General features: G+C 48.2%; 1 protein-coding gene across 1 annotated transcript; it reads right to left on the bottom strand.

Moving 5' to 3' along the window:
• Positions 1-10: 10 nt before the first annotated feature.
• Positions 11-18,642, bottom strand: PLAAT5 (phospholipase A and acyltransferase 5). Its single transcript, XM_062197812.1, has 6 exons — positions 18,495-18,642; positions 17,935-18,022; positions 16,316-16,424; positions 5,159-5,267; positions 1,953-2,215; positions 11-103 (listed from the first exon to the last, which is right to left on the bottom strand). The coding sequence occupies exons 1-6, from the start codon at positions 18,640-18,642 to the stop codon at positions 11-13; spliced, it is 810 nt and encodes a 269-aa protein (XP_062053796.1).
• Positions 18,643-27,972: the final 9,330 nt, after the last annotated feature.

Raw genomic sequence — 27,972 nt, 5'->3', positions numbered from 1 at the left:
CCCGGCATGTTCAGGCGGTCACTGCTTTGGGCCTCATGCTATCCACCACGGCTGAGATCACCGCACCTGCAGCCTTCGCTCCTTCCATCAGCGCGTGTTCAACCTGCAACGCACATCGGCCGCAGAACAGTCAGAACCAACCCTAGCGTGCACCCTCCTCCCCCACCTCGACCTCCACATCCCCCTTCAGGGAACAGCCTGCCCGGAGTGTTTTCCTAGGGAAAAAGATCAACCATGCTATTCTGTATTTTCAAAAATCCTGGAACTGCTAAAGACCAGGAGAAGCCAGGACTGCTGGCGATGGACACCCAAGGCGCCCAGCCTCCTGGCTCCCTTGCTCCCTCAGAGCCATTCCACCCAGGGTCTGTCTCTAGGGAGCCTAGAAGCAAAGGATCCCAGCACGCCACAGCATTCTACAAATGGGGAGCCGAGAGCCAGGAAGAGAAGTCGTGAGACACAGCCACACAGGGAGACGCTGTCCAGGCTACCAGCCTCCGGTCTCAAGACTCCAGGGCCTAGGCCTTTTCCAAGGGCCTCCTCTCCTGCCCTCGGTCCGTGGAGGTCTTCTCTTCACGCTCCTGGGAGCCCTCACAGCAGAGCCTGCCAAGCTCCTGGCACTGGAGCCAGAATGGAATACAGGCCAGGGGCCAACGGAGAGTGCAGAGAAGGGATATGGACAGCGACAGCTGGGAGGCGCGCTGCCAGTGCTGGCTGCTGGGTGGGAGAGCCACGGCAAGAGACCCCCGCTGGCATTTCAGAGAACTCAGCAAACATTAGGGCAGGGGATGACATGGAAAAATTATGCTCCACCATTGACTCTTGACTTTTAATTAATGATTCATTTATTTATTTGACAGAGTTACACAGAGAGAGAAGGAGAGGCACAAAGAGAGAGGTCTCCCATATGCTGGTTCACTCCCCCAAATGGCCACAACAGCCAGAGCTGTGCCGATCTGAAGCCAGGAGCCAGGAGCTTCCTCCGGGTCTTCCCATGTGGGTGCAGGGGCCCCAGGACTTGGGCCATCCTCCGCTGCCCTCCCAGGCCAGAGCAGAGAGCTGGATCGGAAGTGGAGTAGCCAGGACTGGAACCAGCACCCATATGGGATGGCGGCACTGCAGGCAACGGTTTTACCTGCTATGCCACAGTGCTGGCCCCTTTTTTCATCTATTTTAAAGGAAACAGTAACACAATAACTACTTCCCCTGTTCATCTCATGGAGTTGTAGTCAAGAACCAGCTATTGGGGCACAGCTCAGCCGGGCACAGGGCTGGCAGGACACCAACCCTGGGTGTGGCCTGGGAACTGATTGCTCAAGAGAAGCTGGGAAACCACACCCTCTCATATAAAATTTCTATATTTTCACATATTGGCAAGTGATTCAAATTTGTTTACAGAATAATAATAATAATATAGTCATACATCCAAGATGTGGCCCTCAGGGTGCTATAAGCAATAAAGGGAAGTTCAGAAAGTTCGTGGGAAATGGAATGGAAAGGTCAGTTTATTTGGGTGCAGAAAAAAACAAAAGTTGAAATTCATACACACGAGAAGAAGTCCATGGAAAATGCGTCTCAGTGAGGAGCTATGCACGGATTTCAAAACGTGTTGCACCGAAGTGGACTGAGCTCTTCGCCCCATCTTGCAAAACTGTTCTGAGACACTCTCCTTTCTAGCTCCATCCGCCCCATTGTGTAAAAGGAAGAAACAGGCTCAGCCATCATGGGACCTGGCCCAGGAGACCGGCTGAGTTCATGGCCAAGCTGGGGCTCCAACCAGGCGGCCATCACAGGGCCTTTCTCCTCCTCCCAGGGACAGGAGGCGTGGAAATCCCTCCTGAACTACAGGGAGGCCCCGCTGGTCCAGCAGACTCTGGGATGGAGCCAGCACCCGCTGCTCTGGTCACCGAGGCAGCGACAAAGCCCCAGGAAGCTGCATGAGAGGGCGGCCGCACCTGCTGGCTCCTGGGCACGCCGTAGCGGAGGTCGTTGACGAAGTGCTCGCAGTTGCCCTCGATCAGGCTGTACTGCACTATCTTGTTGACCATCTTCTTCGTGCGCTGGATGATCTTGTCCACGGGCAGGGGCAGGTACGTCCCGTCCAGCTTGTTGTTGATCTTCCAGGAGCAGCCGTGCAGCACGTCCTCCAGACGACTGTATTTCACCACGGCCCGGTTGCTGAACACAGAGGTGATGCTGCCGGCCTCAAACTCCTCACCTGGAGATCAAGGAGCAGCACAAGTTGGAGGGCTGGAAGGCCAGGGAGGGGAGTGGTGGGGGCACTGGTGCGATCTCAGACTTCGGGTTCGTAGCTTCCCTTGGGGGCCCAGATTTCACCAACCATCAAAGGCAAAGCACAGGAAGGGGAGTTGGATCAGACACACTGCACAGCGGCCACTTCCCGAGAAGCCTTTTGCCCTGCCCTGACCTCCCTGCTTTCAACCTACGGAAGAGTTTCTTATTATTAACCCTACAAGTATGGTTCAGTGTGGGCCCAGACTGGGTTTACTGGCCTAAGAACATTCTGTGCTGTGTTGGCCTGAAGGAGTCCCAGAACTTGCGCCTTGTTTCCTAACCAAACATTCAGTGAGCACCCCCTAGGCCAGGGCCAGCTCCCGGAGCACAGGTGTCATGGACAGAGTCAAGGGGACCCTGAGACACGCCTCCCTCTGTGGCCACAGCAGGGGCACAGGCAAGGACAAGTTCACGAGGCCCTGAAGGTGCCCACTTCCACCTGCTTCCTCCCAGAACCTTTGGCCCTTATCTCTACTCAAATTCGAGGATTCAACAACTTCGAAGAAAGAAACCTTTGGGCCAGCGCCGTGGCTCACTTGGTTAATCCTCTGCCTGCCCACCAGCATCCCATATGGGTGCCAGTTTCTAGTCCCGGTTGTTCCTCTTCCAGTCCAGCTCTCTGTTGTGGCCTGGGAGGGCAGTGGAGGATGGCCCAAGTGTTCGGACTCCTGCACCCACATGGGAGACCAGGAGAAGCACCTGGCTCCTGGCTTCAAATCGGCACAGAGCCAGCCGTGGCAGCCATTTGGAGGGTGAACCAATGGAAGGAAAACCTTTCTCTCTGTCTCTCTCTCTCTCTCACTGTCTAACTCTGTCAACTAAATTTAAAAAAAAAAAAAAAAAAAAAAAAAAAAAAAAAAAACTTTGAAAGCTGCTACATCGCCCTATTCAGTCCTGGGAGGTGACAGACACTCAGAGAGGGTGAGGAACCCACCAAGGGCCAGGGGTGGCATAGAAAACCAGCTAGACGAGAGAGGATTTTGGGTGCTCTCATCACAAAGAAATGACAAATGCTAAGAAATGTGGTAATTTCTCTAACTTGAGCTTGACACATTTTATACACACATCAAAACATCACAGTGCACCCCGTAAACACCTACAATTATTATGTGTCAATCAAAGACAACAGTGATTTTTCTACTTCCTACTTGTTGAATTCTTCATTTAGTGGAAGGGTAAGCTTGTGATAATAAGGAAACTGAAAGTATGCCTTATAAAAATTTTTTAAAAAATAAGGAAAGGAGGCGGGAGGGTGGGAATGAGGGAGGAAGGAAGGTACAGTGGGAAGTATCATTACTCTCTTAAAACTGTATATATGAAATAGATGAAATGTGTTCCCTTTATATGAATAAAAAAGGAAAAAACAAAGTTCACTGTAACAAAATAATAATAATAATATCAATAATAACAAAGTTGGCTGTTTGGCACAGCAGTTAAGACACCTGCATCCCACATTGGAGTGCCTAGCTGGGCTGAGTCCTGCCTCTTCTCTCCATTCTCACTTCCTGCACCTGCTCACCCTGGAAGACAGCACGTGATGGCTCAAGTGGCTGGGTCCTTGCCACTCAGGTGGAAGACAAAGATTCAGATCCAGGTTCCTGACTTCAGCCTGGCCCTGCCCAGGTTGTTGCAAGCATTCAGGAGTGAGTCAATGCATGTAAGATTCTCTCTCTCTCTCTCTCTCTCTCCCCCCTCTCTGCCTCTCTCTCTCTCTCTCTCTTCCTCCCTCCCTTCTTCCCTCCCTCTCTCCCCTGCCCCTTTCAACTAAAACCAGACTTTAAAAAAGGATTTCTTCTACTACAACCAAATCTGAGTGCCCTCCCCCTTTGTAAGTTGTCTGCAAGCAAGATTCTACAGAAGTTGGAGCAGGCAGCAGCAGACAGCAGAACTCTGTTGTTCAAGAAAGACCTGATTGAGGGGTTCCTCATCTCTAGGGTTACACAAGAGGGGAGTCCCCGGACCTGGCCTGGGAAGGAACGGGGGAGATGAATGTGTACCTTCTTCAAACACACCCCAAGGCAGCAAGGAAGGAAGGGTGTGAGGGGTGGAGGAGGGAAGAGAGGCAATGAAGAAGAGACTCTGCTCTGTGGAAAGAGCCCAGCAAGGTGAGAAACTGGGACTAGGGCACAGAAATGAGAGATGCAAGCAAGTTGTGGTCAAAGGGTTTTCCCTGGCACAGCATCGCATGCACAGGATACACAAATCAAAAGCATCACTAGTGTGTCATGGAGCCACCCCTGACCCTGCCTCCTCTTCAGGTCCCATCTCCTGAGGCAGCCAGCGTGACCACTGGTCCTTCCCATCCTGTTGTGGTCTTCCTCTGTTACTGCCACCTCCCCCCATCAGGCTCCACTGCAACTCAGCGAACCACAAGTTCAATGTCAGCCTTGTGTCAACGCTGCCTTGAGCACTGCAGGCCACGTAGAGGGAAGTGGCCTGGAACGGACTGGAACAGCAGGAGACAGGTGAGGAGAAAGGTGCCGGAGGTGATCGGGAGGCTGGGAGCAGCACTGCGGGACAAGAGGAAGCAAGTGCCCCGTGGGCACCTGCACCCTTCCCAGGCCACCCCCAAAACTGGAGGAGGAGGCTGACCTGTTACCAACACACACTGGAGGCCCTCGGTCTTCAATGTGTATTTTCAAAGACAGGATGTCATGGGAGGCCAGGGCACCTGGGGACACTCCTTAGTGACTCGTGTCACTTGTAGGGCTAGACAGAGGGCAAGCTCTGTCACACAGTTAAAAAAAAAATGCCCAGGATGCTTCGGGTGTTTTGCTGCTACCAAAGGCAGCCAGCAAGAGGAACACAGGCATTGACTGCCCTGCCCACTTCAATACCAGTATTTCAATGGAGTATCCACCCTTACTCGGGGGGGCCAGATGGACCACACAGTCATTCTCCACGTAGATGGCCCAGTGCTCGTAGCCAATTCGGAAAATCTCAATCAGGTCTCCAGGTCTGGGTCTTGCTTTGCCCTACAATAGGGGAAAAAAATAAAAACACAGATGAAATTGCCACCTGCCCAAGGAACTCTGAAAACCCTGTTCGGGGACCAGCTACAGCTCAACCCCAAAGATCCCTTCACTGTGGTTTGTCACTGGAGAAAGCTCTCATCACACAGAGAACCAAAGGACTCCCCACGTCCTGCTGCCACCCCCACTACCACAGCTACCAGGGCCATCAGGGCCAGGTTCCGGTATACGGCCTCTCAGCTGGGAATGCACCTGTGGCAGACGCCTGTGAAGAAGCCCAGCACTTCCAGTAGAGGGCGCTGGACGGGCACGGCAGGAGGAAGGGCTCCCCAGCAGCTTCTGCCTGGCAGTGGGCAGAATGCCTGTCAGTAGTGTGGGGTAAGAAGACCTGGCAGAGCTGCCTCGGCCCCAGCGACCTTGCAGCCATGGCCTGGCCGTCCCTAGGGCCCACCTAACAAGGAAACCAACGCCCAACACTCTGCTGTCCTTGCTGGAACCCTGGGTCCCTCTGCAGCTCTCCCGCCTATAGCCCGGGGGTACTCTATCCATCCTCTGTCCACCCACCCCACTCGCTGCTGGTGTTAACTCTAGTCCTGCTTCCAGGATACAGACCAGCTCCAGCCCGGCCAAACCAGTGAAGCTCACCCGTCAACCAGGCAGCTGAACCACACTTCCCCAGTGAGGTCTCGTCCCTTACAAGCGTGGCCTCTAACCATATCTCTTGGTCACTCTTCTACCACCCGTTAGTAATTCTGCAGGGTTTCTGTAGGTGACCCATTTCAGGGTGAGAAGCTTTCTTAGATTCATAGTGTAAAACAAGTTTTAGGCCGGTGCCACGGCTCACTAGGCTAATCCTCCGCCTGTGGCGCCAGCACACCGGGTTCTAGTCCCGATTAGGTCACCGATTCTGTGCCGGTTGCTCCTCTTTCAGTCCAGCTCTCTGCTGTGGCCCGGGAAGGCAGTGGAGGATGGCCCAAGTGCTTGGGCCCTGCACCTGTGTGGGAGACCAGGAGGAAGCCTGGCCCCTGGCTTCAGATCGACACAGCGCGCCGACCGTAGCGGCCATTTGGGGGTGAACCAAAGGAAGGAAGACCTCTGTCTCTCTCTCTCACTAACTAACTCTGCCTGTCAAAAAAAAAAAAATAAGCTTTATCCCGAATGGCAGTTAGATTCAGTCAAATGCTTTTCCCAGGGATACTGAAAACAATCATATGGTTTTTGTCCTCTATTAACATAGTAGATTACATTCATTGATTTAAGGGTGTTACATCAAATTATTGTGTTTAAAACCTTTTCTATGTTGCCAGATTCAATTTGCTGGTATTTTTCCAAGGATTTTCACATAAATATTCATAAGTTTTCTTTTCGGCTTGGATGATCTCTATCGATCCAACTTCAAGTTGCTGATTTTTTTTTTTTTTTGGCAGTTCAAAATTGCTTTTGAAGCTGAAAATAGATCTACCGTATGACCCAGCCTTCCCACGCCTGCAACTTTACCCAAGGGAAGTGAAATCAGCACATGAAAGAGTGATCTGCACCCCCATGTTTATTGAAGCTCAATTCACAATCCTTAGATAAGGAATCAACCCAGATGCTCATCAACCTAGGAGACTGTGATACATATACAATATGGACTATTACTCATTTGTAAAAAAGAATGAAATCCGGCGCGGCTCACTAGGCTAATCCTCCGCCTTGCGGCGCCGGCACACCGGGTTCTAGTCCCAGTCGGGGCACCGGATTCTGTCCCGGTTGCCCCTCTTCCAGGCCAGCTCTCTGCTGTGGCCAGGGAGTGCAGTGGAGGATGGCCAAGTGCTTGGGCCCTGCACCCCTTGGGAGACCAGGAGAAGCACCTGGCTCCTGCCATCGGATCAGCGCGGTGCGCCGGCCGCAGCACGCCAGCCACGGCGGCCATTGGAGGGTGAACCAACGGCAAAAGGAAGACTTTTCTCTCTGTCTCTCTCTCTCACTGTCCACTCTGCCTGTCAAAAAAAAAAAAAAAATGAAATCCTGCCTTTTTCAACAAAATAGATACAACTGGAAACCATTTTACTTAGTGAAATAAACCAGTCCTAAAAAGACAAATACCATGTTCTCCCTCATCTGTGGTAACTAATCGAGTTCAAAAAAAGATGCAGAATTATTTGCACTGCAATGTGCATAAATTTATTCCTGCATATCAACTGCTGACAGGAAATGGCTTAAAGTCTAAGTGAACTTAACTATTCCCTAGTAACCATACAGGAAATATTTAGAGGTTACACTGTCATTGGTTCTGTTTCATTGAAAGGAATTATGAATGACTAATTGACAAAAAAAAAACCTATATATGGGTGAAATGGTCATTTTTCCATCCAATTACTGTTTATCGCTGTTGTCTTTATTCCCATTAAACTTGGGCATTTTTGCTTTTTACTTGTTAAACTTCCTATTGGTGAAGTATTAATCCTTGTTACTGTAATATATATTAAAAATTTGTTATCTCAAAGACTAAAAAGAAGAACGAAAGGTGGAAGGAGGGAGGGAGGAGAGGAGTATCATTACATTCTTTAATTTGTATCTCTATCATGTTGAACCTGGTTAAAAAAATAATTAAAATGAAAATTTTAAAAAGATCGCTTCTCAGCTTTTTGGTTAATATCAATTGTAAAATTAAAATAAAAAAATTTTAAAATGGTTTTGAACCCCTCTAGTGAATTTTTTTTTACCATTGTACTATTCAATCCCAGGATGTGCACTGGTGCTTTTTATAATTTCTACCTCCTTATGGATATTACCTATATGTTCAGTCATTTTCATCCTACTTTCCTCTTATTCCTTCAACATGATTTCATTTACTTCTTTAAACGTGTTCATAATAGCTAGTAAGAAATACAAAGGTTACTTCAAGGTTCTGAAAAAAGTGGAATTAAAAGGTAAGCTTATTTTGATGCAAAAAAATTGAAATCCATACATAGTTTTTCACAATATGCATTTTCTTGATTTTTTTAAAGATCCTTCATGTGGATACATTTCCATTTTTGCACCAAAAGAGAGTTATCTTTTAATTTCAATTTCCATAAACTCGTGAGACAGGAAACAGTGACCTACACACAAGAAGAAAACCATAGAGCAAGTAGAGACTGTTTCCTCGTGGCTCCAGATACTGGCCTAGCCGTGAAGATGCCCACTCGATTCCTGATTCCAGTTTCCTGCTGGTGCAGACCCTGGGAGGCAGTACCGACGGCTCCAGTAACGGGGTTCCAGCTGCCGGACACTGAATTGTGTTCCCGGCTCCTGGCTCAATGCATTGGCATTGGGGCATGAGCCAGCACACCCATCTTTCTGCCTCTCAAAACTTTGGTTTTAAAAGGGGAAAAGTGCAATGGCAAGCAAGTCCCCACTAGAGGGCCCCCCAAACTAGGTTTCTCACTCAAAAGGCAGAACTACCGCCTGGGAGATTTCAAACTGGACCTCATTTTCTTTCCTCATAGGACCAGGCAGAGATGTAGACACGCCTCTCCCTAGAACCTGGGAGGTGGTCGTACACTGGGCTTTATATTAGCGTTGTACGTGAGGGCCACGGGCTGTGAGAAACACACTTGGAGGTTGGCACAGAGCAGAAAGGATGGTAGTGGTGACCGGGTCCTGGAAGACTAGGAAGAACAGTGGATGGGAGAAGGCAAGAGAGCCAGCGGCAAGGAGGGAGAAGCTCTTTCTCTACTCTGAAAATTAAAAAGGAACAATGAGCCAATCAAGGGCTTCCCTGTGTGATTCAGCTCCTCCTAAGAATCCATCATTTCACACAATGCCCATGCTGATCAATGGCAAGGGGAGGAGAAAGCACCTTCCCAGATGTCCACAAAGACATCTGAACTGCAAACGCTCTGAAATTCACTGTTAAAAGTTCACTCGGGTCCAGCCTCTGTGTGTGCTGACACAGGTGGACGGTTAAATCACCTTTCAGTTACAGTTTAGGTATACACACAGATCTTTGGCTCACAAACTTTCTAATTATCTTTGCCTTCTGCACACAAGTGAACATGAGAGGAAGCAACCTCATGGAGTCGAATGTCTTCCCACGCGCACACACACACTGAGCCAAGGCCATTTCTGCTGCTAGCGTATTCGTGACACATGAAAGCCTGCAGGCCCGTTCTCACGGATGCAGTGGCCTGAGTGCTGACCATGCAAGGACCATGATGACATCTCACACTACCCCATTCTGTCCTGCCCAGGACACGAATTATCCCTGGATGCAGTGTATCCACGCAGTAAACGCTACCCACCTGTTAATCACAGTGTAGACAGGGTTTGATACTATCTGCATTTTCAGACATCCACTGAGGGGATTTTTTTTATGGGGCCATGTTGCTTATCACATTATTGAATAAGTTCTTATCTTCTTCCTGTTTCCCCAAATAGTCCTTGAAAACAAGGACAGGAATGTTTCTCCAGACCTTTGCTGGATTAAAAAAAAAAAAAAAAAAAAAAAAAAAAGCAAAACTGCTATATACTCTTGTTGAGTAAAATCCTATTCAACCCTTACTCCATATTTGCTAATGCCTTGTGCTAATTAATGCCTTGTGCTGACTTGAATAGAGCCACCAAATGAAATTCCAGAGCTGAACCTTAAACACAAGTCATCATCCAGTTTTTAAAAGGAGCCTCATGAAGTGTGGAAGGCAGTGGTCACCTCGCATGTGCAGGGGCAGGAAGAACTTTCTGTGTTATCAGGCCCGGGAAGAAGCTGACCCCATGCGGTGTTGTTACACTGCAAACATTTACGGGGATATTGACCTTGCTATCTTGGGCAATACAGAGACTTCATGAGTATTCACAACAGTTCCGTTCTTAATATAAATCAGGCCTTGAAAGTATAATTTGAACACATGCTCCTGAAAGAGTCTGGAAATTGCCATAGTGTCCTGAGAAAATGCCCTTCCAGGAGCATCTGCAATTGTTGGTTATTGGGCTTGGTGATTCGTCGATCTGGGAATAATGCTGTAATCAGATGTGTCTATAATCCTGAACAATGCAGTTAATGTGCAGAAGCAATTGGCACTTTTCTCCCCCATCATTTAATGAGAAGCAGAAACCTAGGACTCTTAGAATTATGATTATACTGAAGAGATGAAGAGTCTCACCCTATTCCAGTAAAGACAGTGCACAGAGCCATGGCAACCCCAGCACAGCTGTGGTAGTCCTGTTCTCCAGCAGACTCAGCACCCAGAACCACACCGTTTTAAGATTTATTTTTATTTATTTGAAAGGCAGAGTTACGGGGGTGGGGAGGTAGACAGAGAGAGATCCTCCACCCGCTGGACCACTCCCCACAAGGCCACAGCAGCTGGAGCTGGGCCAATCCAAAAACAAGAGCCAGGAGCTTCTTCCAGGTCTCCCATGTGGATACAGGGGCCCAACCACTTGGGCCATCCTCTACTGTTTTCCTAGACCATTAGCAGGGAACTGGGAAGTGGAGCAGCCGGGACTCAAACCAGCACCCATGTGGGATGACAGCGTCACAGGCGGTGGCTTTACCTGCTATACCTCAGCTCTGCGCTGAGAATCATACCATTTTCAAAGCACTTCTAGAGAGGCAGGCACTGTGGTTCAGTGGGTTAAGGCATCACCTGTGACGCTGGCATTCCTTATCAGAGCACCAGGTCAAGCCCTGCCACTCTGCTTTCAACCCAGCTCTCTGTTAATGCACCTGCTTAGGCAGCAGATGATGGATCAAGTGCTTGGGCTCCTTCTACCCAAGTGTGAGACCCAGCAGGAGCTCCAGGCTCCTGGCTTCGGCTTGGTCCAACCTTGGCTGGTGCAGCCATTTGGAGAATGAACCAGTGGATGGAAGCTTTCTGCTTCTCTCCATCTCTCCTTCCCTGCCTTTCAACTAAATAACTAAATCTTTCCAAAATTAAAAAAAAAAAGCACTGCTAGAGGATCCCAAAACAAACATTAGGCCCAACCTCCATTTTTTCCTATAATTTCAAATCTCTTAAAAGACAACTAAGTGACCGAATACAACCAAGAGGATTGAAAACTCATACCCACTTAAGACTCGTGCATAAATGCTCATAGCAGCATCATTCCTAATTGTCTAAAGTGGTAAACAAAACAACCCAGACACCCATCCACTGATGAATGGATAAAACAAACATGGTCTATCTATACGATGGCATATTGTTTGCCGATAAAAATAAATGAAGTACTGATACACGCTGCAGCACAGCCGAGCCCTGTCATCATCAGGCTACAGGAAAGAAGCCAGTCTCAAAAGACCACAGGTTGCAGGAGTCCATTTATATAAAAGTCCCGGGCAGGAATATTCATACAGAAAGCTGGTGAGCGCTTTCCGGGAACTGGGTGAAAGAGAGAGTGAAGCAACTACTAACAGAGTTTCTTTGTAGGGTGGTGAAAGGGTCCTAAAATTAGATAGTGATGACCCTTGGACAGCATGTAAATATACTGAAAGCTGCCACGTGGAGCACTTCCAAAGGATGAATTTTATGTGGGTGAATCATAACTCCTTAAAGTATTTTTAAACAGTTTAAACAGAAATAACAATGCGTAGCAGATGTGTACATACACAGCAACAATACAATAAAGGCAGAAATGGAGAAATGGAGGCATGCTTGCTATTATAAGATTCTTATGCTTTATAAAAGTGGCATAGTAGCCCTCGAGGGCAGCCTGTTATCAGTTTAAAATGCATGGTTTAAGGACAGGCATCTGACCCGCTGGCTAGGACACTGCTTGGGATGCCACAGCCAACATCCGAGTGCCTGGGGCGGTGCCCCAGGTCCACTTCCCACTCCAACTTCCTGCTAATGCACAGGGAAGCAGCGGTGCTGGCTCAAGCACTAGGGCTCCCCCCACTCATGCGGGAGACCTGACTGAGTTCCCAGCTCCTGGCCCAACCCAGCCCTGACTACTGCAGGAATCTGGGGAGTGGATCAGCAAACGACAGTTCTCTCTCCCTGTCTCTCTCTGTCTTGCTGCCTCTCAACTTTCAAAAAAAAAAAAAAAAGTTCATATGAAATGGAATTAAAGGATAAGATTATTTCTAAAATAATAAAAACTAAAATAATGAAAGTGTACAATATAAAATTCCTAACAAAGATTAAAACACATTAAGCCACAAATACAGTAAAACAATATTATAAAAACTATTCAATATGATAGAAGTCAGGAAAGAGAGGAAAAAGCAAACAAAGAACAATAAAATGGAAAATAAAGAGTGAAATGACAGAGTTAAATCTAACCCTATCAGTAATCACATTGAAGTACATGGATTAAATACCCCCAATTAAAAGGCAGAAATGGATTGGATTTAAAAATCAAAGCCCAACTCTATGGTCAGAAGCACATTTTATATAAATGCATAAGTAAGTTAAAATAAAAAGAAAGGAAAAATCATATACTACACTAACACTAATTGAAAAAAAGCAGAATATGTTAATATCAGGCCAAGTAGATTTCAAAGCAATGAATACTACCAAAGATGAAGAAGATAATTTTGCAATGAAAAGGAGTAAGTTGATCAAGAATAAGAATATTGAATGTTTACATATTTAATGTGAGAATAAATAGATAAAATTGCAAGGAGAGGGGCCGGTGCTGTGGTGTAGCGGGTAAAGCTGCCACCCGCAGTGCTGGCATCCCACATGGGCGCCGGTTTGAGTCCCAGCTGCTCCACTTCCCATCCAGCTCTCTGCTAAGGCCTGGAAAAGCAGTAGAAGATTGTCCAAGTGCTTGGGCCCCTGCACCCATGTGGAGAACTGGAAGAAGCTCCTGGATCCTGGCCGGCCTCCGATTGGCCCAGCTCCAGCCATTGTGGCCATTTGGGGTGTGAACCAGCGGATAGAAGACCTCTCTCTCTCTCTCTCTCTCTTTCTCTCTCTGCCTCTGCCTCTCTGTAACTCTGATTTTCAAATAAATAAATCTTTAAAAAAAAATTACAAGGAGAAATGAATGAACCCACAAGTACAGTCAGAAATTTTAATACTCTTCTATATGAAGGGACTCAGAAAATTCATGGAAAATGAAACTAAAATATGTTTATTTTGGTGCAAAAAAATTGAAATTCTTGCATAATTTTTTTTTAAAGTTTCATTTATTGGGGCCAGCACTGTGGCGTAGCAGGTTAATGCCCTGGCCTGAAGTGCTGGCATCCCATATGGGTGCTGATTTTAGTCCCAGTGTTCCACTTCCGATCCAGCTCTCTGCTATGGCCTGGGAAAGCCTGGGTCTCCTATGCGGGTGCAGGGGCCCAAGGACTTGGGCCATCTTCCACTGCTTTTCCGGGGCATAGCAGAGAGCTGGTTTGGAAGTGGAGCAGCCGAGACTCAAGCTGTCACCCATATGGGATGCTGGCACCACAGGCAGCAGCTTTACCCACTACACCACAGTGCCGGCCCCACTCGGCTTTTCTTAATAAGCATTTTCCATGAACTTTTTGGAAAGCCCTTGTGTAACTGATAGAAAAATATAAACAGAAGACCTGGACAACACCATGAGTCAACTTGACCTGTATTTCTAGAACATTCTACTCAACAGCAGCAGAATTCACCTTCTTCCAAGAGCTAACAGAACATTAGCCAAGCGGGGCTCTATTTGCACCCATAAAACAATTCTCATAAGTTTAAATGGATTCAAGTCATTGAAAATATATTCTCTAACCACAACAGAAGAAACATGAATTAACAACAGAAATATATGTTGAAAACCTTCAAGCACTTGAAAATTAAATAACAGTGTTTTCCTTTTCCATGGGTCAAAGAATAAATCAAAAGAGAACAAAAAGAATTTGGAATTAAAAATGAAAACACAACGTGCCCAGATGTGTGACATGCCACTAAAGCACACTTAGGGGAAAGTTTACAGCAGTAGATGCCTACAACTGGAAAAGAAGAAAGATCTGAAGTCACTTACCTCTACTTCCCCCTCTAGACAGCAGAAAAGGAAGTGCAGATATGGATCCCAAATAAACACATGAAAAGATGCATCCTTACTCATTCCCAGGGACATGCATGTTAAAACCACAGTGAGGGGCCAGCGCTGTGGCGTAGCAGGCAAAGCCACTGCCTGCAGTGCCGGCAGCGGAAGATGGCCCAACTCCATGGGAGACCCAGAAGAAGCTCCTGGCTTTGGATCGGTGCAGCCATCTGGGAGTGAACCAGCAGATGGAAGATCTCTCTCTCTCTCTCTCTCTCTCTCTCTCTCTCTGCCTCGGTTTCTCTGTAACTCTGCCTTTCATACAAATAAACAAATCTTTAAAACACACACACACACAGATGCATACACAGCTATTAAGATTCAAGATTGACCATACCAAATGTTGATGAGATGTGGAGGAACTGGAACTCTCATATACTCCTGGTAAGAATTTAAGATGAAAGGCAGAGTGACAGAGGGGGGAGAGGAAGTGAGAGAAAGAGAGGGAGAGGAAGAGAAAGAAGGAGAGAGAGAGAGAGAGATCTAGTATCTGCTAGTTCACTCCCCAAATGACTGCAACAGACAAGCCAGGCCAGAGCCAGGAGCCCCATCTGGGTCTCCCACACGGGTGGTAAGAGTCCAAGAACTGGTCAGTCGTCTGCTTCATTCTGTTAGGTAGGAAGTTAGATATGAGCTTATGTGTGTGTGACAGGCCTAAAGGCCTAAGAGAAGTCTATGCCCAGCATATGCATCTGAATCTCAAAGTCATCCCATAAAAGTTTCTGGGGCAGCCCGGTGTTCGCATCCTGCCCTGCCCCCTTCTACCCAATAACCTGCCAGGTGGGTTCCCCGCCCCTTCTGCCTGACAAATCCTCCACAATCTCCCAGATGAGCCCAGTACCTGCATTTCAAACACCCTGCTCCGGATCCCCATTCTCTAGGGGGTCCTGCTCACCCTTCCTCTGAACCCAGGATGGCGCCAGCTAGGCTTCCTCCTGTCTGATATCTTCAAGGGAAAACTCAGATAGGAGCTTCCTAATATTTACATCCATAAAATCCTTTGTTTCGGGAGGAGATGTGTGAAGACAAAGACCCATCTCCTTAAAAACCCCCGGCCTCAACCGGACTGCGCGCTCAGCCCTCTGCCTCTCTGCTGAGCCGCCCGCCTGCCTGGCCAGGTGTACTCTCCACTCAACCATATAACCTTGCTCCTTCCCCCCATACAAGCTACGGCATTCTCTCTCAGGTCCTGTCTGGAGAGGTGCCCATCCGTTCTTACGGATGTCCCTTTCCCTAATAAACTTTGCTACTTCTACTTTCCACTACTCTGTCTCACGCCTGAATTCTTTCTTGCACGAAGACAAGAACCCTGCCATTCTCCGCTAACAATTCCAGGCACATAGCAGGTAGCTGGATAGGAAGTAGAACAGCCTGGACTCAAACAAGTACTCAGATACCAGATGTGCGTGTCCCAAGCAGTGGCACCAAAACGCCAGCCCCTATGCTTCGGAAAACTCTAAGTCAAACAAACATCTGCCATATGATCTAACCGCTTCATTCCTAGGTATTCACCCAAGAGAAAAGAAAACACATGTGGTATAAAGCCTTGTGCACAAATGCTCACAGCAGCTTTGTTCATAACAGCCAAAGTCCAGAACACCTGGCCTGAAGCACCGGCATCCCATATGGGCGCCAGTTCTAGTCCCAGCATCTGAATGGGGAAACAACTCGAGATACAGCCCTACAATGAAACCGTATGTAAGAGTTCATTTGAATAAATCTCTAGAAGATGCAAGCTAATCTATGGAGACATGAAGCAGAGCAGTTGATGTCTGGGGATGAGGCAGAAAGAGGAAGAGATTCAAAGAGGCACAAAAGAACTTTTGCACCTGGGGGAGGTGTTGGTTGTGCCATGGTGTCACTGGTATACACCTATGTCACGACGTACCAAATTGGACATTTTAAATATGTGGAATTTACCATGTGTCAGTTATACCTTGACATGATTTAACGGTGTAACCAGCAGCCCAAACCAGTGTGGATGTTTTGAGATAGTCAAAATAAAATTCGGTATCAAGAGACATCGGCGACCTGTCCAAGACACACCCACCGAGCCTTCTTGGTTTACCTACCTCAGCTGCTTGCTTGGTTAACCTGCCCTCACTCTCGGTTTTGGATGTTGGATTCAGCTCTGCTCTCTTCTGGCTGGGTGTGGTCTCCAAGCTGACTGCAGGCTTCTCCCTAAGTGATTTTGCAATCATAGTTAACAACATAACGCTGGTTCACAGTTATTGGAAAATCGGTATCACAGATCAGAGGTTGATCTTCAGCTATCATTCCCATTTCAGACTACAGGAAACCTGGCTCCTGAGCCTGTTTCTGAGAAGACATGAGCTTTCACACAAAATACTTGCTGTTCACTGGTTTTCTGATGGTTGTTTAAAATGCTAATAACAGGGGGGCGGCATTGTGGCAAAGCAGGTAAAGCTGCCACCTGCAGTTCTGCATCCCAAATGGGTGCCAATTCCTGTCCTGGCTGTTCCACTTCCAATCCTGCTCCCTGCTGATGGGAAAGCAGCAGAGGATAGCCCAAGTGCTTAGGCCCCTGCCCCATCCTGGGAGAGTGAAGCCCCTGGCTCCTGGCTTCGGCCTGGCCACTCCAAGCTGTTGTAGCCATTTGAGGAATGAACCAGCAGATGGGAGATATCTCTTTTTCTCCCTCTCCCTCTCTCTGTAACTCTATCAAAATAAATTTAAAAATCCTTAAGATAAATAAAAAGAATGTCAATGACAGCAACAAATAGCTTTCATAAGAGCTTTGTTTTGCTTTGTTTGCTAACAATCTTTTTCAAACGTATCTCAGAGTGGTGGTTGTGCACAGATTTTAAAAATAAACAGTCCCTAAGTGCTTGGGGCCTCTGCCCCACTTCTGCTACCCAGAGGCAACTCTCAACCCTGAGCTGTTTCTCCCAGTAACTAGAATTCGCTCCATATTTCTGAGAAATCTTGTCAAGCCCCCACTCTGTAACGCAAAGCACTATGAAGGCAATCAGTACATTCCGTCCCAAGGGACATATCAGACCGCGCTGACACAGAGGAGAGTGGCATATTTTGGAGCCAAAAAGTCCTGGATTTGAATCCTAGCTCTGATACTGCCTGCCAACCTTGAGCTAGTAAATAAATGTCTGAAGCTCAAATTGAGTAATTTTTTTAAACAGAGACAGTAATAGGAGGGGACTTCAAAAAAGTTCATGGAGAACAGAACTGGAAAATAAGCTTCTTTCAGTGCACAAAAAATTGAAATTCACACATACAAATTTGTCTTTCAGACTTGTCGAAGGTTAAACACAAAAGCTGGTGTCCACGTCTGGTGTGGCACCAACCCAGAAAATGGCTTTTTCTTTCAATTTCTCCACGCTTCAGCTCTTCTAAAAGGGCAAGGTCTGGCAAGACGGGGGGAAACCCTCGTTTTCAATCCAGTCCTGCTCCAAAGGTTCAACAACTCAGAAAGGTTCAAGAAAGTTCTTGTAAGTCAGCCATCCTGTCCTTGGGGAAAGCGCATTGAGGAAATGCGCTGGGGGCGCACACGCAAGCAGCCCCCACCTAAAGGGGGCAGGGGCTAGAGCCTGGCCCCAGGCCCGCCTGCAGCCAGGGGCGCCCAGGCGCCCAGCCAGGAGCTGTAACCAGCTGCTCTCTGGTTAGCGCCGTCTAAGTCCACCCAAAAGCCCAGTCCTGGGGAACAGACTCTTACCCCTGCTGGACTCTCGTCTCTTCCAAGGTGTCCTGCTGGGGCTGCCTGGGCAGGAGCTGGACCAACGCCTCGCATCCCACGGATTCTTCTAATTCAAGGATGGGAGGGGGGTGCTATTTAAATCCTGGGCGGGGTTGGGGATGAGGGGGGATCTCTAAGAGGAGAATTCCAGGGAGCACTTGGATGACCATGCAAAGGTGGGGACCCCTACCTGGCTCCCCGGGTCGCCCTCAAGTGATTTTTGAAGGAATGAAGGGGATTTTGTGGGGTTCGGTGCTGCAGAGGGCTCGGGTCCGCTGCCAAACCGAGACCCGGGAATTCCCTGTCGCTTCTGTCCCAAGCCCCTGCGGAGCCACAGCCGCCACCACAGTCCCACCTCGGCCTCTGCCTGGCTCGCTTGGATTAAATTAGAAACAAACGGCCATTCTGAAGTACTCGTTCATTCTGCTTAACGGGCCTTTAACACAATAACCAAACCACGAGAAAACCCTGGAGGGCTTCCAGGCCACGGCGCAGCGGCCCCATGGGGGTGCCCAGGGAGGCCCTATTCCGGGGCGGACCTGACTGGGGCTGGGCTGAACGTCCAGGAGCAGGCTGGTGGTCATCGGGCTCCGAACTGCAGGTTCTGGAGACGGGCTTGGGGCGGGGCGCTGGGACCCTGTGCAAGGGGAGCCCGTACTCGGCCCTGGCGGCGGGGCTCAGGCCCATCCCGCTGCTGCGGCCCCACCGTGCCCCGGGGCCTCGCAAGGGACGACGCGCCCGGCGAGGGGTCCGTGGGCGCGGCCCCTGGACGGCGGAGTCGCGGGCGTGGGCGCGCGGCAAACGGTGGCGGGGGCGCGCGGGCGCAGGGGGCGCGTCCCGGCTCGGCGAGGGGCGCTCCAAGGCCAGGGTATCTGGTGGGGGGGTAGGGGGTCTTTAATGGCAAGAGCAGGGCGAGGGGCCGTCGAAGACTCTTGGTGGGGTGCGAGATGGAGCCGAGGCCAACGAGAGGCGCTTGAGACCACAGAGGAGGCGCGCGCGCTCCGGGGTTGAAATGCCGAGGGCTGCGGAGTGTTTTATTTAAAAGTAGAACTATACCCAGTGTCATCATCCATCTAACACCTGAGCACCTGTGGTTACGAACCATGGTGAGTCAAATGTCACCGGAGCATCCCCGGATAGGGCGCTGCACCTGTGCCGTCTCCCTTACCGCTCCTGAATTTTGCACCTGTCCTGTCCTTGATTTTTTTTTAATCTTTTCTTTTAAAAAAAAATGGCTTCTTCGCACCTTTGATGCTTTGGGTTGTTTTTGTTTGGTGTCAGTTATGTTTTGCTTACGTGAAACCGCATAAAATGGCACTAGTTTTTAAAATATGGTAATTGTGGTGTGGGTATTTATGTGCACCTCAAACCCGATCCTGAAATCCTAACCCCCAAGGCGGAAGGCGGTGGGAGGCGGGGCCTTTGTGTGAGCAGGGTCAGAGGGTGGAGCCGGCATGGATGGGGATTCAGTTTCTATAAAGAAATTCTAGAGAGCTGGTCGACACCCACCCCTGGGAAAACAGCAGTTACCATTCCCACTGGCGTTTTGCACGTAGCAACCCAAATGGACAAAGACAAATGGAGTCGTGAGGGTACTTCAGAAGGGCCATGGAGGGCTGGGGTTTGGCCAAGCTCCAGGCCCAATTCCAGAATTCCCACTAATGCAGACTGGGAGGCAGAAGATGTTAGCTCAAGCAGGTTGTCTTCCTGCCACCCACGAGAGAGGGCGTGCTTGAGTTCCAGGCTCCCAGCTTCCTCCTGGCCCCGTCCCGGGCTGTTGTGGGCATTTGGGGGAATGAACCAGCAGATGACGGCTCTTGCACCTGTGTCTGTATCAGCCTCTCAGATACATAAATTAAAGCATATTTGTGGGGAAACTAGTTACATGATGGAGCCCAGGGGAAGTAAGGTGGGCGGAATCCAAAGTTGTTTACCACCAAAACTAATTGGCTACGCAACATCAGGGGAGGTAACAAAACTAGTAACAAGTGTATAGACATAGGGCTAGTCCTATAGAAAGCCCCCCGTAAGGTGAATTTTTAAGTGATTGGCTGGTCCTTAGCCCTGCCCCAATGACTCTGCAGTTTTGTGCTATAAAAGGTTCTGTTTCTCAGGAAGTAAATGAGTCCTTGCTAGACTTGGCTCCCCGCTGCGTCTGACTGTCTCCGGGATCGGGAGGCTGGGGAACGGGCGAGCGGCGCACTCACCTTTCCTCGGACCCAGTCCATCCTTGTACGGGTGGACTAAGACCCAGCATCTGGCGCCCAACGTGGGGCTCAAGCAGTAACTTTTCGGCCGAGGCCAAGCGGTCTCTCAGGGTAAGTGAAACCCTAGTATGGGTAATGCAGTTTCGTCCATTATGGACTGGGCCTTAAAGGCCTTACAGGACTTGGGAGAGCCCAGAGACTCAGAGGAAGATGGCAGGGAAAGAGAATGGGCTAAGTTTGATCAGGAATGCAGAGAGCCTGTTGAGGCACGAACTGTTGAGGTAAAAACGAAAGTAAAAGTCGTCACGCCTAGCCCATCCACCCTAGAAGGGCCGGGACCACCCCCACACCTCCTGGGGGCAGAGGCAGCCTCCCCCTATGTAGAGCCAGGGAGGGAGCTTTGTGATCTGGGCACTTATGATTGCCCAGGAGGGGAGAGGAGAAATGAGGCGACCTTTGCGGAAGCTTATCCTGTGGACATAAAGCAGCATAGGGAAGTGAACTCTGGGCCAGGGAACCTGCTGCCTCAGGCCTACCCTGTTAATTTAGCTCCAGGCAGCAACAGAGCTCTGGAGTGGTATCCCTGGGAAGCGAAGGACTTAAAGGAGCTTCGCAAGGCAGTGGCAGAAGACGGGCCAAATTCCCCCTGGGCCCAAACTCTGCTACAACACATAGCTTATCACCCATGTGTCCCCGAGGGCTGGTTGGACATGGCCAAGGCAGTCCCCGCGAGTTTCCAGTTCATAAAGTGGTGCACCTTCTTTAAGGAGGAGTGCCGGGTGAGAGCCGAAGCTAACGAAACAGCCCAGCCAGCTATCCCTATTACATATGCTATGCTGGCTGGGATGGGGGAAGGGTTCTCTACGGGGATCCAGCAAGCTGTGCTACCTGCTCCGTACCGTGAACAAGTGAGGCAGGCAGGACTTAATGCTTGGTACAAGCTGGATGAGGGGCCCACGGAATCTCCCATCACGGGGGTGCGACAAAAGCTGGGAGAGTCATTGCCAAATTTTGTAGTTAGGGTCGAACACAGTCTCCGTTGTAAGTTGCTGGCTGGGGACCTTCGGGGTCAGTTTGTTAAAATGCTTGTTTGGGAAGGAATGAATGCTGATCATTGGAAGGCCTGCACTGGCCTGAGGGAGGCTCATAAATCCCCAGAGGCAGTTAAAACTAAGGTGGAGCTTTCAGGTGTGGCGGCAACCCCTAAAAGCCCAACACTGCCTCAACGCACTGCGCCTCCAATTCCGCCCACGTGGCCACCCCTTTATGGTTATTCCCCTCCCTTGAATCGCCCGCCGCCATCTTGTAAACAGCGTGCCTACTCAACCCCACAGCCAGTCCTGCTAGGCCCCGACGTGCACAGTCTTCCCTGTAAATGGGGGACCACGGCTTTTCTCTGCACTCTCTTCCAGTCAGTGTAGCCTGTTGCACCCGTGCAGGCCACAGCCAGATACTCTAGGGAGACTAGTCCTTGGGCTGCTTTTTTCCTCCCCATTTACAATTCAATGCTGTCCTCACTAGGAGGGAGAAGAAAAAATGCCTGTGGCTACCACTGGCCTTACCTAAAGGAACAAAAACCTTCATCCATTAACCCTTTCCAACCTAATGAGTCTTTATTTGCAGTTAATAAGACTTTTTCTCCAGCACTACGGAAGTCTCTCATTCCCTGCCGCTTTGTTTCAGATGTGTTTCCCTGTCCTAAGCAATGGGCTCCTATGCTGATGACCAGCTCTTTTCTGTGCAGCTGTAGTTAACTTATCTAAGAGTTTGCACGTGTCTTGAAGGTTTCGTGTTTTATTGGATTTGTCTGTCTTTAATGCTTAAGTGATTACCTAACTCTGATCAGATCTACCCCACAGCTTTGATTAAAATACTCAGGTTATACGTGCTAGTTTTTGGCTGAGTGGTTTGACTCTCTAACAGTTTAAATTCTCAAATGGAGTCTAACAACTTTGGGACTTCCAGTAGGATCCCTGGAACTCTCAAAGGATGGGGCTCTAAATTTGTTAAAGTAACAACTGTTTGAGTCAATTCAAATTATGCAAGGTATATTAAAATGTTGTGAATAACGTCAGACCTGTACTGTATTCATGTTCTTGCTTTCCAGCTAGAGTGGCCTTACAAAAATGAGTAAATTCTGTGTATACAAGCCCTTATATTGTTAACTAAAGTAAGCCAATACAGATTGGTTCAGAGAATTAAGTTAATGCCAAAGCCCTTCGGTTTGCTTGGTAGCTCACTTGCTCGGTTTTATGCTTTAAATTTGTTTCTCTTAACGAAATTTGTTTCTCTTAACGATGAAGATCTTTTCAAAGTTGTAAACATGTACTAGTGTCCATGTTTGCTGTCCAGGAGGAGTTAGTGGTGTGGTATTCATTAATAACTCAGTGTCTTATAAGAGAGACTGTTTGAGTTTGTTAGCATGTATTCTCATAGCTTGTCCATACATGACAATTCAAGACTATGTAAAAGTAACTACAGGTATAAAGTTTCAGAAGGTGTGAGCAAGTCATGAAAGGTTTTAAAAGGTTTACAACTTTAAAATTGTTTACAGAGTTTTCTTTAAGTTACGTGCTAATGCCAAAATTACATTGACCTAAAGCTGAAGTAAAAAATGTGCACTAATGTTAGTAAATATCTGGAAATGGTCTAAGTCGTAAATCTTGGAATCTGTTTTTGCAAAAACTGTAACGTCTATTTTAACAGTGTCTGATTAATGGGTTACTCTGCCATTTCTAAAGTTAGGTCCTTTTTAGCTCTGCTAAATAGTTCTGAGTTATGTGCGGATTTTGTGTACTAACTCTTATGTTCAAGGTGTTTATTTCTGGTTTATTCAATAACAAAAAACATAAAATTCATGTTCTGTCAAGGTAATCTATTGTGTACTCTACTGTCTCTGTTAAGTTCAAATTGATGAAAAGCATTGCTAAATACCTTTATGATTAGATCTGGTCTAAAAGTGTTAAGATCATCCTGTCTAATAAAGGGCTATCATTTCAGGATGTTAAAAAATTCTATTCTAACCAGATACTCTAAGTTCTCTTGGCACCTTTAACAAACTTTCTAAAAATCAAAGTTCTAAATTCTCTAAACTTTTGGTATCTTCAAAAGGGCCCCTGGAGATATCAAAAGATATACAGAGATAATAACCAATTGGGATGTTTAAAAGTGCTGCCAAGATGTAAAATGATTCAGCACTCTACTAAAATTCCTCACAACCCACAGGAACAGGCTATGGTGAAAAAAAAAAAAAAAAAACCATCAATGCCTCAAAAAACAGTTATTAAAACAAAAAGGGGGAGTGGCTACCCCCCATCTACAGTTACATAAGGCCTTGTTTACTATCAATATTTTAGATTTTTCGAAAGGGTCAAGGGAGTCAAGGTTCCAAAAACATTGGGGACATTTAACCGCTAAACCTCAGATGCTCGTTAGATGGAGAGACCCTCTCACCCGACTCTGGAGAGGGCCTGACCCGCTGATTCAGTTGGGAAGAGGATTTGGCTGTGTGTTCCCCATAGGGGAGTTGACTCCAATTTGAATACCGGCCAGAAATATCAGGCCTATGCCCGATGCAAGTAACAACCCACCCAGGGAGCAGTTTGCCCCCGAGGGAGATCCCCTTGTCTTTCCTCTTCCAGAAACGGACAGAGATCCAGAGGAGGTGATGATGCTACTCTTCGCTGTGATCCTGAAGTGCCCAGCCCAGTGACGGGGGATTTGATGACCCAAACGTGATCATCAAAACACTTCAGGAAGACCTGAAAAAGATGAAGAGAACTCCAAGAAAGCCCCCTTTGGACGGGCCTTAATGGACTCTTTCCCTACCTCTTCCCTCTTCTTGGACTGCTTCTCACCCTGCTTTTAATCCTTGCTATTGGCCCATGCATAATGAATAGCCTTATACAGTTTATACAACAGCACATAGAGGCAACAAGGGTAAGACAGGTTGAGGTTCATTACTAGAGGCTGCTAGCCACAGAGGGCTATGATCCCCTGAACTGGAGAAGTGTCCCCGGTGCTCTCCACATTGCCAACGACGGGTAAGATTCCGGATGGATCGGAACAACCTAAGACAGGCGGTGGAGAAAGCTCACCACGCTCCCATAATAACAAGTCACGCGACACCCCAAGACGGGTAAAGCACCCAGCGTCCTGCACCAACCTAAGACAGGGCTCATGGCCAAGCTGCCTGGGTTACCAATGACGGGTAAGGGCAAGGACGGCCAGGGGCAACCTAAGACAGGGACCACGTGCTAAAACAAAAAAGGGGGAATATGTGGGGAAATTAGTTACATGATGGAGCCCAGGGGAAGTAAGGTGGGCGGAATCCAAAGTTGTTTACCACCAAAACTAATTGGCTACGCAACATCAGGGGAGGTAACAAAACTAGTAACAAGTGTATAGACATAGGGCTAGTCCTATAGAAAGCCCCCCGTAAGGTGAATTTTTAAGTGATTGGTTGGTCCTTAGCCCTGCCCCAATGACTCTGCAGTTTTGTGTTATAAAAGGTTCTGTTTCTCAGGAAGTAAATGAGTCCTTGCTAGACTTGGCTCCCCGCTGCGTCTGATTGTCTCCGGGATCGGGAGGCTGGGGAACGGGCGAGCGGCGCACTTACCTTTCCTCGGACCCAGTCCATCCTTGTACGGGTGGACTAAGACCCAGCACATATTGAAAAAAGTTCATGGAAAATGGAATTAAAAGAGAATGCACATTTTCTGTAATCTTCAAGTCTTCTGCAACTTGCTCTTTTCAGAATTCTGTATGCATCTGTGTGGCTGTGTAGACCTGAAATGCATTTTCACTGCTGTAAAATACTCCACGCTATCACTGTACCACAATTTATTGATGCAGTGATAAAGCCACCTGGGTTCTTCTCCAGGTTGGGATTGGAAACTGTCAAAAAGAACACAGTTGTGCCCCAGCCTACGGATGAGAAAGAGGCTGCAGGATTCACTGCCCAGAAGGAGGGTTAGGCAAGTGTTCCACGCTACAGTAAACACTAGCACCTCTTCCCAGCAACATCCAGGAATTCTCCTTGGTTTACATGCTCACCAACAAGTCTTCATTTTTCCAGGTGAGTAGATGCAAACCAGTACTCACCTAAGTGTTCATTTGCATCCTCCATCGCTAATGTAGCTGGGACATTGACGTATATCAATCATTTAGATTTCTTGTTTTAAAAAAATGCTCGTTCTCTCGCCCATTTGTCTTTGCAGTTTTCTTATTGGTTTATGTAGGAGCTCTCTGGGTATCTGACATTCATCTTGAGTCACGGACGTGTTTGTACCAAGTTGGCCCTCCACATCCCACCCACAGATTCAACCAACCCCGAATTAAAAAAAAAAAAAAAAAAACTTTTGGAAAAAAGAATTTACATCGAGAGCCGGCACTGTGGCACAGCAGGTTAAGCCCCAGCCTGCAGCACCCACATGCCATATGGGTACCTGTTTGAGTCCCAGCTGCTCCACTTCTGATCCAGCGCCCTGCTAATGCACCTGGGAAAGCAGCAGAGGATGGCCCAAGTGCTTGAGCCCCTGCACCCACGTGGGTGACTCTGGAAGATGCTCCTGGCTTCAGCCTTGCCCAGCCCTGTTCATTGCAACCCTTTGGGGAGTGAACCAAGCGGATAGAAGATCTCTCTCTGTCTCTCCTCCTCTCTCTGTAACTCTGCCTTTCAAATAAATAAATAAATCTTTTTTTTTTTTTTGACAGGCAGAGTGGACAGTGAGAGAGAGAGACAGAGAGAAAGATCTTCCTTTGCGTTGGTTCACCCTCCGATGGCCACCGCGGCCGGCGCACCGCGCTGATCCGAAGGCAGGAGCCAGGTGCTTATCCTGATCTCCCATGGGGTGCAGGGCCCAAACACTTGGGCCATCCTCCACTGCACTCCCAGGCCATAGCAGAGAGCTGGCCTGGAAGAGGGGCAACCGGGACAGAATCCGGCGCCCCAACCGGGACTAGAACCCAGTGTGCTGGAGCCGCAAGGTGAAGGATTAGCCTGTTGAGCTGCGGCACCGGCAAATAAATAAATCTTTTAAAAAATTACTTCTGCACTGAACATGTAGACTTTCTTTTCTTATCAATATTCCCTAAACAACACCACCTAACAAGGTTTACGTAACATTTACATTGTATTAGGTATTATAAGTAATCTACAGATTATTGTAAATGTCTAGGAGGGGGCAGGCATTTGGTGCAGCCATCAATCCAGCACATTCCATGTCTGAGTGCCTGGAGTAGCCCTACTCGCCACTCCAGCTTCCTGCACATACACACCCTGGGGGGCAGCAGGTGATGGCTCAGGTCCCCGCCACCCATGTGGGAGACCAGATGGAGTTCCTGCCTCCTGGCTTTGGCCAGGCACAGCTCTGGCTGTGGAGGCATTTGGGGGGTGAACCAGTGGATGGGAGATTTCTCTCTCTCTTTCTTTCTCTCTCTCTCTCTCTTTCAAATAAATAATAATGAATAAATCTTTAAAAATTAAAATATATGAGCAGATGTGCAGGTTATGTGCAAATAAGTGCACCATCTCATATAATGAACTTGAACATCTGCAGATTTGGGTATCTACAAGGGATCTTGGGAGCAAACTCCATGGATATGGAGGAGCAGCTGTGCTTTCCACCTTCTTGGCTTGTCTTTCTTTTGGTGGAAAGAAATCATTAACTTTAATGGAGTAAAATGTATCAGTCTCTGGTGGTCAGCTCCCTGTGTCTTTTCATGAAATGCTTCCTTGACCCGAAGTCAGAAAAAATATTCTGTATTTTCTTGAAAACATTTTTAAATTTTACGCTTTTCACTTAATCCATCTGGAATTGATTTCGGGGATGTGGCAGAAACCATTCAAGTCCTCTCCCTGTGTGGACGATCGCTGATCTCAGCATCACTGCCCACGAGCTTCTCCCTCCCAGCGGTGAGCACAGCCACCTCTGTCCCGGCTGAGGCTTTCACAAGCCAGCAGGAATATTTTTGCTGTATTCTGTCTCCCCAGTAATCACACCTGTCTTTGTGCTACTCTCATGTGATCACAATCATGGCATCTTTGTGCTAAATCTTTTTTAAAGATTTATTTATTTGAAAGACTTATAGAGAGGCAGAGGCAGAGAGAGAGAGAGAGAGAGAGAGAGAGAGGTCTTCCATCAGCTGCTTCACTCCCCAAATGATCATAATGGCCAGAGCTGAGTCGATCCAAAGCCAGGAGCCTGGAGCTTCTTCTGGGTCTCCCACATGGGTGCAGGGGCCCAAGGACTTGGGCCATCTTCCACTGCTTTCCCAGGCCATAGCAGAGAGCTGGATGGGAAGTGGAGCAGCCGGGACTCAAACCAGCACCCATATGGGATGTCGCCATTGCAGGTGGCAGCTTTATCCACTATGCCACAGTGCCGGCCCCTGTGCTAAATCTTAATGTATGGATATTATGAGATTAAAGCAACACCCTGACAGTAGGGACACCATTTTAAGGCACTCAAGACTCCATCTTGAGAAAGCACCCCCCACCATGAGATTCTGGTCTGAAACTCTGAGCTAAAACTCAGACAATAGCAGTCCACTTCATCCCACGTGGCAGAGCATAGAAACCCCCTAGCACGATCGCTCAAGCTTAAAACAGATAGGCTGCACCTGGATTAATGATAAGATTGTAATGTCGGCCGGCGCCGTGGCTTAACAGGCTACTCCTCCACCTTGCAGCGCTGGCACACCAGGTTCTAGTCCCGGTCGGGGCGCCGGATTCTATCCCGGTTGCCCCTCTTCCAGGCCAGCTCTCTGCTATGGCCCGGGAAGGCAGTGGAGGATGGCCCAAGTGCTT

This window comes from Lepus europaeus, chromosome 7 (assembly GCF_033115175.1).
Source record: "Lepus europaeus isolate LE1 chromosome 7, mLepTim1.pri, whole genome shotgun sequence".
In the NCBI taxonomy this organism is placed as follows: domain Eukaryota; kingdom Metazoa; phylum Chordata; class Mammalia; order Lagomorpha; family Leporidae; genus Lepus; species Lepus europaeus.
The sequence above is the reverse complement of the archived record's forward strand: the minus strand, read 5'-3'. Positions and strand labels throughout refer to the sequence as shown.